At 42.6% G+C, this 12,881-nt stretch overlaps 1 protein-coding gene across 2 annotated transcripts in view; it reads left to right on the top strand.

Moving 5' to 3' along the window:
* TMEM233 (transmembrane protein 233) overlaps window positions 1–3,945 on the top strand; it is a 93,139-nt gene extending 89,194 nt beyond the window's left edge. For both annotated transcript variants that reach the window (XR_012241736.1, XM_073616352.1), the window contains one exon: window positions 3,636–3,945. Coding sequence is in view for 1 of the 2 variants with exons in the window: in XM_073616352.1 (XP_073472453.1) it covers window positions 3,636–3,638 (3 nt within the window). In the remaining variant the exon portion in view is untranslated. The remainder of the gene's footprint in view (window positions 1–3,635) is intronic.
* Window positions 3,946–12,881: the final 8,936 nt, after the last annotated feature.

Here is a 12,881-nt window from a genome sequence, read left to right as displayed (position 1 = left end):
AATATGGTATATATTTAGCTGCTGCCTGGCTACAATCCTGAAAGCATACTAATGGTAAATCATACAATCAGTCTCAGCGTAAATGACGATACCTTTAAAAATTATGGCTGAAATCAGACCTGAAACTGTGAACAGGGACACACCGAACCCCTGTTGTGAGCCAATCCGTGCTGCAGTGTGAACCCAGCCATATACTATTTCCCTTATTCTTCATGGTTTACTCTTTTTACATTTGACCAGTGGCGGTGCGTCCATTAAGGGCCCCTCTCTCCGGCCACCACCCTGTATGAATGATGGATAGATGGCTGCCGCCTCCACCCCCTATTCAGGTGTCCAGGCCCCATTCGGATGCCGGGCGCCTGAATTCCAGCAGCAGGGGTGTATTTTTGAAGCACCTGATTAGAGCCATAGGCTCTAATAGGCTTCAAAAAAGGTGAACTGCAAGCGCAAAGCATTGCACTTGCAGTTCACCCAGGTGTGTCAGAAAAGCGAATGAATGAATATTCGCTTTTTTAACACTGAACTGCCTTTCCACCAATCGGGAAGCGCGGGTGTGTTACCCATCACCTGATTGGCTGAAACGACAGGCGCTGTGATTGGACGCCTATAAGGAGGAGAGGGGGGAGGAGACGCATGGAGGACACAGCTGGCCACCGTCACCCGCTGCCCCACCAAGATAGGGTAAGTTCTGGGCAGATGGCGAGCAGGCGGGTGAGTCACAGTGGTGGCATTTGATGGGCACAGTGGGAGTATTTGATGGGCACAGTGGCGGTATTTAATGGGCACAGTGGCAGCACTTGATGGGGCACAGTGGCAGTATTTGATGGGCACAGTGGCTGTGTTTGATGGGCACAGTGACTGCGTTTGATGGCACAGTGGCTGCAATTGATGGGCACAGTGGCTGCATTTGATGGGCACAGTGGCTGCGTTTGATGGGGCACAGTGGCTGGAATTGATGGGCACAGTGGCTGTGTTTGATGGCACAGTGGCTGCGTTTGATGGCACAGTGGCTGCATTTGATGGCACAGTGGCTGCAATTGATGGGCACAGTGAGGCTGCAATTGATGTTCTTTTTTTCAGAATTTTTTAGTTTGTTTGCGCCCCCCCAAAAAAATTGAGCACCAGCCGCCACTGCATTTGACATTTAATTGAAAAAGGGTTTTATGTTGATTTTAAGTAAATTATATTCTTCACAGACTAGCCTTGCATTTGGACACAATTTTAATAGATAATGCATTTTTCACCTTTCCTTCAATTGGCATGTTGAGGTTATTAGTGTGCTAAAATTATGTTCTATACTCTATTTTCCCTTTTACTTAAAATGGAAATCACAGTAATTAACTAACTAAACGCAGACACATGAAAATGCCTGCAGGTGTCTTTTCAGGTGCATTATTGCAGTCTAAAAATAAATGGTACAAGGGGATAGCTATTATGCAATAGAAAAGGCAGTTCTCAGACAGTTAAATGTAAAACAATCTAATATTGCACAACATAAGAAAAAAAAGGTACATCTCATATTTAGTCATTAATATACAATTTGCCATTGATTTGAATGTTTATTAAATTAATAGATTTCGATAATGGTTTAACCAAAATGATGTGTAGTAAAATTAGGAAAGCAGACACAGAAGGTGAGAAATCATATTTGTAATGAATCCCTCATCTGCATCCTGCTATGTGATTCTCTGTAGGTTGGGGCATTGCTTGTGCTTTTACTTTGTTCAAGTCAGAATTTGAATATGTATATTTTAGAGGCTCCAGGTGAGAATTGGTATATGTACTTCAGAGTGGCTCCAGGGCATTCTTGGGGGGCCAACAGTGTATTGAACCATATGATGTGGCAATCTGCGCCACCTTATATTTTAATCTGAAACTGTTCATTTATTTATTTTTGCATACAGGTATATTTTCATCATTTCAGAATCCATGCCTGTCTAAACCAAATAGGATTGATCACAAATAAATCTAAAAAGACTTATTGTTTTCTGCAGCATTCTTGATATAGAAGCAATGGTGGTCCCACTAATACATAGGCTAGTTTCATTCATCGTCTATACAAACTGACTTGCATTTTTAGCCGATTAACCAAAAAAGCTTCAGTCCTACAGTAATAAAATGTAAAAAACGGTCCCCTGACATCAAGTATAAGTTATTGCTTTTTGAATCACATCAAATTCAAGTTCCAGATACGGTGAGATACTACCATTAGTAGCTGGAAGCTAACTGACCCACTTGAGAACATTGGAGTCTCACTTAAGGCTTGTGTTACATGATGTTTAAGAAGGTCATAATGATCCCTCAAGAAAAATGTAGCTCTGACACTTTTCCTATCTCAAAAAGAAACCTTCAGCTGTGGTAGTGCTGCTGATGGCCCTATGTCACTTTACAACTTATGAATGACAAATTGTTCACAGCAGGAAAACACAAAATCTCTTGTGACACAACTAACACCAACGTAAAACAAGAACCCCCGAGAATGTTCCATTTGTATTCCTACAATCTGTAAGTGGAAGTTAGACGATTTTTCATTGTAAAGACCTCTTTCATGTTTTATGGGTATTCATTAAACGCCTTCTAAACTTAGAACATAAAACCATATCTTAAAACAGTATGACATTTTAGAATAAATATAATAATAATATATTCACTAAACTTTAGACATTTGTATTTGCACAAGGAGCCTCTAAACAACAGCAGTATGATGTTTACTAAAGTAATACTAAACATACAATGTTTAATTCAAATTGCCCCTTCTATTTCTGTATGTGGATGATGGCACTTTAATAATTTTTAATTAAAAAATTCTAAGTACCCTTTTCCTAATTGATATACAGCTGTCACATGACCCAGATCTTTCCCAGCCTGTCTGCAGGGAAAAATAAGCAGGAGCTTCTAGTTCTCTGCTGCTGTATAGTAAAAATAAATAAATAATATCAATAAACTGTTTTAAATTGGCATACAAATATATATTTGAAATAAAATCTTTATTATTTTGTGGAAATAACTTACGATGGTTGGGTGGATTTCTGGCAGTCACAGGCTGTATCACACCCCTCCAGCCTGTCTTAGAATAAGAGGGAGATGAAGCCTAAATCGATCTACATGTAATATCCTGTCCCTATTGTGTTTAGCTGGTTAATGGCTATGGAGGAGGAGGGAGGGAGAGGGCTGTTATTTACCAAAGTGTACCACAATTGTGTACCACTGTGTATACAGTATGTCCACATGTGTGACCCTTTAGTCACATGGGCTGCTCAGATGTGATAGGGAGGAAATGTTCAGCATAGAAACTTACTGAAAACTGAGCATGTTCAGAGTTGCCACTAGAGCTGCAAAATCCTTAGCTGAACTGGGGACATGAACAGAAGAGATAGAGAGCAGCAGGATCAACCAGTTTTTTTGCTGAATACAGAAAACGAATCTCATAGTGATTGAGTGATTATGAGCAGCATGTAATACACCATTTATTGATAGTTTTTTTATGATGTTTAATGACACTTTAAAGATAAGTCCTGTTCCCAGCAATACTGTTTAGTTCTGAGTACTTCCTATTATGCACTAAAAAAATGCCCTTCCTTCTCTGAGCTGGCCGCTCAGCTGTTGACTAATTGCCAGCTCCTGTCTCTCCACAGTGACTCACCTCTTGATGAAATCCTGCTCGTCAGTCCTGCCTACTTAAGCCGTCCAGTCCAGATAATCTCTGCCTTCGCCTTGGTCACATCTCTAGAGACAAGCTCCTGTGTTCCCGTTAAAGACTTGCTTGGCTGACATTCCTTCTGGCTCCAGATCCTGCTTGCTGTTCTACTATCCTCCTCTCTGGCTCCCTGACGTTTTGGCTTGTCTGACTATCCGTTCCAGTTCCTGAACTCTGGCTATGTTTTGACTACGTTTACTCTGTTTACCTTTTTTTTATTATTATTAAACAAGTGAGATTTAACTGTACTTCTGTCTGTGTATGGTTTCTGACACATGACTAGGCATGATGGGAATTGTAGCTCCTGAACAACTGGAGGGCCATAGTTTGAAAACCCTGTGCTAGGCCATTATTATGCCTCCAGAATTAGGAGTGTGGCATCTACCCAACTTCTCTCTGCTGGTGGACACAAGAACCTACATCTATAGATCTATAGATATATCTATATATACACACACACTGAAGCAGGAAGCAATATACATTGGCCCGGAAGTGAATCTGTACGCAGGAAGTAGGTGTGTGTTTTGAGGCCAAATCATTTAGACATACACACACGACCCACACAAACACCACCCCATGTAAAAATAAATAAAAAAATATCTTAATTTGCAAATAAGGATCATTTCTTCCTCAGAGAACAGTGAGCGGGGCATGGTGGTGGGAAGAAATTCACAGCAGGACAAGCAGCTTCCTGGAGGGGAGTGACGTCAATCTGCTCTTCTGGAACCAGATATGCGCCATGGGTACATACCTCCACACACACAGCAGTTGCACATCTCACATACACAGCGGTCATGCATCTAGATGCATTTGGAACCCAATTTTTATGGAAATTAATAGTAAAGCAGATGCAGATTTCCAAGACTCGACTAACAAATGTTTCTAGTGAAAGGCAACTGGTGCTTTCTATTAAACAAGGTCTAAATGGGCCATTGACATGCACCTCAGTTGAACTTAGGAATGTGTCTTTGCAAAGTTAAACTAAATGAAATCCTTTCTTATTTTTGCTTGGGGATAGAGTGAAGAGGGATTAGAGGTCTTGTCAGTTTTTGGGGCTGTCTGCTCCCAAATTTTGCAAGTTTCTCCTTCAAATGTATTCACTTCCTGTTACATAGCCAAACAGGAAGTGAGGGTAAAACCCTACCAATGTCTTTGCTTGAGGACACACAGGTCAATCTAAATAATTTCCCCATTAGGTAAATTGCACTCTAGCATTTTGCTGTGTACAGCCCAAATTATTAGATATCTTGGACTTTGGGGTTTATTTACTAAAGGCAAATCCACTTTGCACTACAAGTGCACTTGGAAGTGCAGTTGCTGGAGATCCGAGGGGCACATGAAAGGAAAATAAAAAACAGCATTTGGGGTGTACACGACAAAGTGCTAGAGTGCAATTTGCCTAATGGGGACATTAGTTAGATTGACCAGTATGTCCCCAAGGAAAGACATTGGTAGGGTTTTACCCTCACTTCCTGTTTGGCTATGTGAAAGAAAGCAAAGCCGATTTTTAGAAAAGAGACACAAAGCCCAACCTAAAAATAACAAGCAGGGGTTCTAACACTCACTTGGTTTCCCTCAAATGGCCACAATTAGAATAGGATTGTCTTGAGCTAGATTTTAGCTCAGTGCTCTAAATCAGTGGTTCTCAACCCTGTCTTCAAGTACCCCCAACAGGCCATGTTTGCAAGTTTTCCTTCATCTTGCACAGGTGCTTTAAATCACAGTCAATGGCTTGGTATTTTGGACAGCTATTTAAGCTAAGATAAATTCCTAAAACATGTCCTGTCGGGGGTACTTGAGGACTGAGGCTGAGAACCACTGCGCTAAAATGGAAAATTGAATACATACCTCTCCGTAATTTTCCTTTCCATGTGCCTATCCATGGCAGCATATGCACAATCCATGCGTATGCTGCCATGAAGGCACCAGGAAAGTAGCTTTTAGACAAATCACACCTTTTTTTGTTTTGCCATGACAATCAGCCTAGATCTGTTCCATGAAAATTGTTTTTGGGGGCGGGGGAGTGTAAAATCCATTACTTGGATTGAGTATGCATCTGCAAAACAAATTATTAACAAAACACAAAAAACATAAAAAATTGCTACAAATTTTATTGGTCTACCAAACAGGACTTGGAAAAGAACAAGGAATGCAAAAAACACATGTATGTTAATTTGAGACACTAACAGAATATGGTTTTGAGGTCTGACCCTTTTGCAGAGGAAATTAACAGGAGTTAAAAGGACTGTGCCCACAAACGGACAGTCTCTTAAGAATTTAAACATTTAATAGTCACAACATCTTGAAGAAGATTTTGCAAAATAATGCAGCACAGACAATAAATCAAAGTGAAACTAACAACCTACAAACCACACATTGACAACATCAAAAATATTTCAGGGAAATATATCCCCCCCCTCAAAAAAAACAAGATAAACAAAAGTAAAAAATACTTGCTCTAAAAAACATCTGTTTTGCAAAGACATAACAAACAAAATACAAAGAGAAAATACATGACACACACACACGCACGTGCACATGAACATGCACGCACACACACACACCTCTTTTCAGGGCAAGGTAAAGAATGCTATCTGCAAGCTTTATACAACATAGGTTTGTGTGCTAATGAGGCAAATGAAAACACATACACAGTCCATGAAGCACACAAAATGCAAGTTCACCCAGTGTAGAGACATTTCTTCTGTTACGGATGTAGTTAAATTAGTAACCCTAAAAACACACTCTCTGAGCATGCCCAGAAAAATCTAAGTGCTGTTCACACACAAACCAACACAGACCAACCCAAATGCAGATAGCACAAAATAAGCCACCCCCTGTCCAAAATGAAGCACATCATCCCGCATGCTACAAAATTACAGATGGGACAAACACCCCCCGATCCGGGGGGAGCAAACAAAGAGCCTAACATGGGCAAAAGTTATACAACAAATACCATTGCAGTCTATGGGAACTGACTTGTTCATTTTGCTAGTCCCCACTTGGCTGGCTTATAGTCTAGTAATTGTCCTTAAAATGGGTATGGGGGCCCAGGTCCCACCCTGAGGGACATATATCAATCCAAGGAGTTAGAGAGGGAGACAAGAGCATTGGAGAATGGAGTGTGGAGTTCCCCTTTAAAAACAAAAGCTAGCCCAAGGAAATCATATGCATTAGAGGGGGAAGGTTAAATGCCCTTTTAGGAGGAGCTAGAGGAGCAAGAGTCTTTTTACCCATAATTTTAACAAGGTGCATGTCACATATTGGCAACGTAACATGCTAACATGACCTGTGTGCAAATCTGCTTAAAAAAATACATAAAAGTGAACCAGCGTAAAAAATAATAGTCAAGATTAGAGGTGCGCCCGTTCAACCCATGCAATTGCATGTATGTTGCTTAACATTTACTAAGATTTTGGCCGCGCAATAAACAAACTCATGTGTACGAGCGCAAAAGCTGCTTGCACATGTGCACTGCTTACATTGATCTCACCCAGTTCTAAATGTACTTGCAGGCACAGCAGGCTTTCTCTGAAAAAGTTACTTTCTCATTCTATTTTAGGCATATTTGTTACTTGGGCAGTTGTTACTAAACTTCCTCACATCACCCCCCATAATATTGGCACCTCCATCTTCTGTTAATATTGAATTGCAGATGCTGTGTCCATAGTGGCGCACAGATTGCATTCCCCCGTGCGCCGAGATCGCTATAGTAAATGGGGGATTCAAGCTCTGTTACCGGAGCACGTGTCGTAAATATGGAAATGTGCATTGCGCCTCGCCGTACGCCTCTACTGATGGCGCACGGCTTACGTAAATCACCCCCTATGTTTTTCTACTGCACACAATGTACGGCTCATCTATAAGGCCTGGTTCACACCTATGCATTTTTTAGTGTGTTTTTAGTTTTGCAGAAACACACTACAGTCCATTTAACATGGTTTCCTATGGATGTAGTTCACATCTGTGCATTGTTATGAAAAGGGCCAGGGACTTTTTTTTGGTTTTTGGTTCCATAGACTTCAATGGATGAAAAGCATGTATTGAAAAACGCAAAATGTACCTGCAATATGCAAACTGCAACCTGTATTAGGCTCGATTCACATCTATGCGTGTTGCTTTTGAGTGTTTCTGCAGTGCTTTTTGTGGTGCTTGCCGCGTTTTTGGACACGTGTTTTTTTTTTTTTTACACTGTACATAGCTGGTTGCTAAGGAGGGGGCTGGGAAGTCGGCTGCCACGTCCTTAACAAACGATGAGTCATCAGCTGTCAGAGGGCTTCCGCGCTGAATGTAAAAAAAAAAAATCATGAGAAAAAACAGCGTGGGGTCCCCCCCAGGCCCTTGGGTCTAGTATAGATTCAGAGGGGACCCCCCACTCCAAAATTTTTAAAAAAATGGCAAGGTGTCCCCCCAAAATCCATACCAGACTCTTATCTGAGCATGCAGCCCGGCAGGTCAGGAAAGGGAGGGGACGAGCGAGCGCCCCCCCCCTGAACCATACCAGGCCACATGCCCTCAATATGGGGGGGTGGGTGCTTTGGGGCAGGGGGGCTCTGCGCTCCCCCACCCCAAAGCACCTTGCCCCCATGTTGATGGGGACAAGGGCCTCTTCCTGACAACCCTTGCTCTGTGGTTGTCGGGGTCTGCGGGCTTACCAGAATCTGGAAGCCCCCTTTAACAAGGGGGCCCCCAGATCCCGGCCTCCCCCCCTAAATGAGTGGGTACCCCTACCCATTTCCTTAAAAAAAGTAGTGTAGTGTGAAAAAATACAGTAGACAATTTTTGACAAGTCTTTTATTAAAAATATGTTCTTCTTCCCCGCTTCTTCCTCTGGTCTTCATCCATCTTCTCCTGTATCCTTCTCCTCCGGGCTTCTTCTTCTCCCACTGCTTCTTCTTCCGCTCCTCTTCTTTCTCCTGTCTTCTTGTCTGGTGTTCTTCTTCCTCTGCCGCCGATGACCCTCCTCCGATGCTGCTTCCCACTCATCTGTCCGCGCCGATGTCAAACATGTCTTAGATAACGATAGAGGCGTGGCCATCGGATTATGTCTTCTGGTGACCCCGCCCCCTTGTGACATGATGGGTCTGTGACGTCACAAGGGGGTGGGGCCTCCGGAAGATGTCATCCGACAAAGAAGAAGAGCGGAAGAAGAAGCGGGAGAAGGAGAAGATCGGAGGAGGAAGATGCAGGAGAAGATGGAGGAAGACGGAAGGAAGAAGCAGGGAAGAAGAAGATATTTTTAATAAAAGACTTGTCAAAAACTCATCATAAAGACAAGGTGCTTTGGGGCAGGGGGGGCAGAGCCACACAACATGCAACCTGTAGAATTTTTTAAATGTCGCCTATGGAGATTTTTAAGGGTAAAAGTTTGTCGCCATTTCACGAGCGGGCGCAATTTTGAAGCGTGACATGTTGGGTATCAATTTACTCAGCGTAACATTATCTTTCACACTATAAAAAACAATTGGACTAACTTTACTGTTGTCTTATTTTTTAGTTCCAAAAAGTGTATTTTTTCCAAAAAAAGTGCGCTTTTTTTGTGCAAATGCGGTGCGACAGAAAGTATTGCAACGACCACCATTTTATTCTCTAGGGTGTTGGAAAAAAATGTATAATGTTTGGGGGTTCTAAGTAATTTTCTAGCAAAAAAAAAAAAGTTTTTAACATGTAAACAACAAATCTCAGAAAGAGGCTTGGTCCTTAAGTGGTTAATTTGGCGTGGAGTGTCCGCTCTGAACCTATACTAGACCCAATGGCCTGGTATGGACCTGGGGGGGGGACCCCATGCTATTTTTTTTTTACTCTTATTTTTTTAGGCGGCAACTCTTTTTTTTACATTCAGCGATGAAGCCCGCTGACAGCTGATGGCTCATTGGTTGTTAAGGACGCGGCGGCCGCAAATCGCGGCAAAATTGCGGTAAGAGGCCTGTACTTGTGTTTTGGATGCGGGTCCATTGAAGTCTATTATATGCAAAACGCTGCATTTTGCTGGAAAAAAGTCCTTGACCATTTCCAAAAATGTAGAGGCACAAAAATGAATTGATGTGAACGTGTTCCATTGGAACTCATGTTAAAAACATTCCCTGCAATTCTGCAAAATGCAAAATGCATAAAAAAACACGTTAGTGTGAATGGAGCCTTAATGTGAATCAGGCCTTAGTCAGGGAACCAACATAACGTTTGGCTTTCCTCATGAACACAGCCCCGCCTGGTCCCAGGCACTGGTGTGCACGAAAGATAGGCAAGTATAGTTGCCAACAGTCCCGACCAGCATCTTCACTAAGGGAAACCAGCAGTGAAGCCTTCTGGCTTCACAGCCAGTTTCCTACTGCGCATGCGCGAGTCCCACTGCGCTTTCTGAATGGTCCTGTGTGTGTCCCAGAAGGCAGTGGGGAAAGGAGGAGAGGCTGTAAATACTTGGAGATTGCCATGGCAATTTTACCCGGAAGTGGGAGCGGGTACCTGTCAAAACCAGGTTCCTGCCCCCCAAAAAGTGCCAAATGTGGTAGAGAAGGGGGGGAGGGTGCAAACAAGCCAAGATTCCCCTTTTGGGTGGAGCTCTGCTTTAAGGTGCAGCTGTCAAGCATCAAAAGTGATCATTTCCCATGTTTTCCTTGGAAATATTAAAAAAAAAAAAATCTCACAGGGCCTTTGCGGAGTGTCGCCTGAAGGGACACCTATGCAGCATCCCATACTCTCATTAAGGCTGCCCGTACACATTCAATTTTTTTGTACAATTTTCCTTTAGATTTACCAAAAACCATATAATAAGGTCAAAACTAAACAACTTTCATATATATATATCTAAATAGGCAGGCCCTTGCACTACATTGTTTAACCACTTGCCAACCAGCCGCAGTCATTATACTGCGGCAGGTTGGCTCGGCTGCGCAAATTGATGTAGCTGTACGTCGGACCCTTTAACAGCCATAGGGGGCATGCACGTGGCCGGCAGCCACGATATCCGCCGGGCCACCCGCGATCGCTCCACAGACAGCCAGAACGGGGATCTGTCAATGTAAACAAACAGATCCCCGTTCTGACAGGGGAGTAGAGAGAGATCGTCTGTTCCTAGTGATCAGGAACAGCGATCTCTCTCCTGCTCCAGTCAGTCCACTCCCCCCACAGTTAGAAACACCTCCTAGGGAACACATTTAACCCCTCGATCGCTCCCCTAATGTTAACCCCTTCCCTGCCAGTGCCATTTATACAGTGATCAGTGTCTATTTTTAGCTCTGATCACTGTAATATTGTCACTGGTCCCAAAAAAGTGTCAAAAGTGTCCGATCTGTCTGCCGCAATGTTGCAGTCCCGCTAAAAATCGCTGATTGTCCAATATAGGCTGCTTAAGAATTCAAAACCTGTGTGAAAGAGCCCCAAATTCCGCAGCAGCTTTTTGCTTCTCTACAATACAAGGCAATGGTTTCACACTAATCCATTTTTATGCCTTTTGGGGTAAAAAAAGCTAATGAAAAATGCATGAAAAGTGTATGCCCTTTAATCCTATGGAATTCTTCACACCAGTGCACTGCGGGTGCCATTTATTTTTAAAAGTTGCATGCTGCATCCCTGGTGTGCTTTTCAAAAGAATACCAAAAAATGCATCTCTCATTGATTTTTATAGAAAATGCACCAAAAACGCACCCACGTTGTGTTTTTATGAGACACATGGTGCATAATTGGAATCAGGAGTCCATAAAATGCGACAAAAACGCATATTCTTTTTTACCATGTATTTTTTCAACGAAGCAGTGTGAATGCACCCCAAGGCCTGGTTCACACCTACATACCTCCCAACATTTTGAGATGGGAATGAGGGACACCTACTAACAAACGTATGTAGGCATAGGACACGCCCCCTGCCACACCCCCTTAAAGGAAAATTAACCAAAAAGAAGGTTAATTAAATCCACAAGGGCTTTATTTTTACCACTACTATTACTTTATATTGGCTTTTAAAATGTACAAATGCAGCAATTTAGACATTGGGTGAAAGATTTAGCACTGGGAAACACTTTTTGAAAGATAAAAGGTGCATTTTATATACAACTATATAGATCAGACTAAAACAAGGGACAAATGTGGAGGAAAGAGGGACAGAGGGACATTGCTCCAAATCAGGGACAGTTGGGAGCTATGCACACCTATGTATTTTTAGACCTTTTTGCATTTTGCAGATTTGCACTACAGAACTTGTTCCATAGGAAACCATGTTAAATGGACTGTAGGGCAAATCTACAAAATGCAAAAAGCACTAAAAATGTATAGGTGTGCATCGGGCCTAAATCTGTTGTGTACACCTCCATCTGCTCCCTGTTTAACCGCTTGCCGACCAGCTGCCGCAGTTGCACTGCGGCAACGCGGCTCGGCTGGGCGAATCGCCGTTATGTTTTGTCACTCCCTCTGGCAGCCACTAGGGGCGCGCGCTCGGCTGCAGCTCGCCCCCGGAGCCGACGCGAGTGCCTTGCGGTCTCGATGACCGCCAGGCTTCCGCGATCGCTCGTAAGGCTGGATTCACACCTATGCATTTTTGGTGCTTTTTGCAGATTTGCACTACAGTCCATTTAAAATGGTTTCCTATGGAACACGTTCTGTAGTGCAAATCTGCAAAATGCAAAAAGCACTAAAAATGTATAGGTGTGAATCAGGCCTAACACGGCGAGAACCGGGATCTCTGTGTGTAAACTCTGAGGGGAGAGGTGACAGATCGTCCGTTCATACAAAGTATGAACAGCGATCTGTCATCTCCCCTGCACAGTCCCCTCCCCCCTTCAGTTAGAACATACACTAGGGAACACAATTATCCCCTTGATCGCCCCCTAGTGTTAACCCCTTCACTGCCAGTGACCTTTTTACAGTAATCAATGCATTTTTTATAGCATTGATCTCTGTATTATTGCCAATGGTCCCAAAAATGTGTCAAAATTGTCCGATGTGTCCGCAATAATGTCGCAGTCACGATAAAAATCGCAGATTGCCGCCATTACTAGTAAAAAAAAATAATAATAAAAATGCTATAAATCTATCCCCTATTTTGTAGACGCTATAACTTTTGCGCAAACCAATCAATATACGCTTATTGCTATTTTTTTACCAAAAATATGTAGAAGAATACATAACGGACTAAGCTGAGGAAAAAAATAGTTTTTTTACATATTTTTGGGGGGTTTTTATTATAGTAAAA

The sequence above is a fragment of the Aquarana catesbeiana genome, linkage group LG01 (genome assembly GCF_042186555.1).
Source record: "Aquarana catesbeiana isolate 2022-GZ linkage group LG01, ASM4218655v1, whole genome shotgun sequence".
Lineage (NCBI taxonomy): Eukaryota > Metazoa > Chordata > Amphibia > Anura > Ranidae > Aquarana > Aquarana catesbeiana.
Note: the sequence above shows the minus strand (reverse complement) of the source record. Positions and strands in the feature narration are given on the sequence as shown.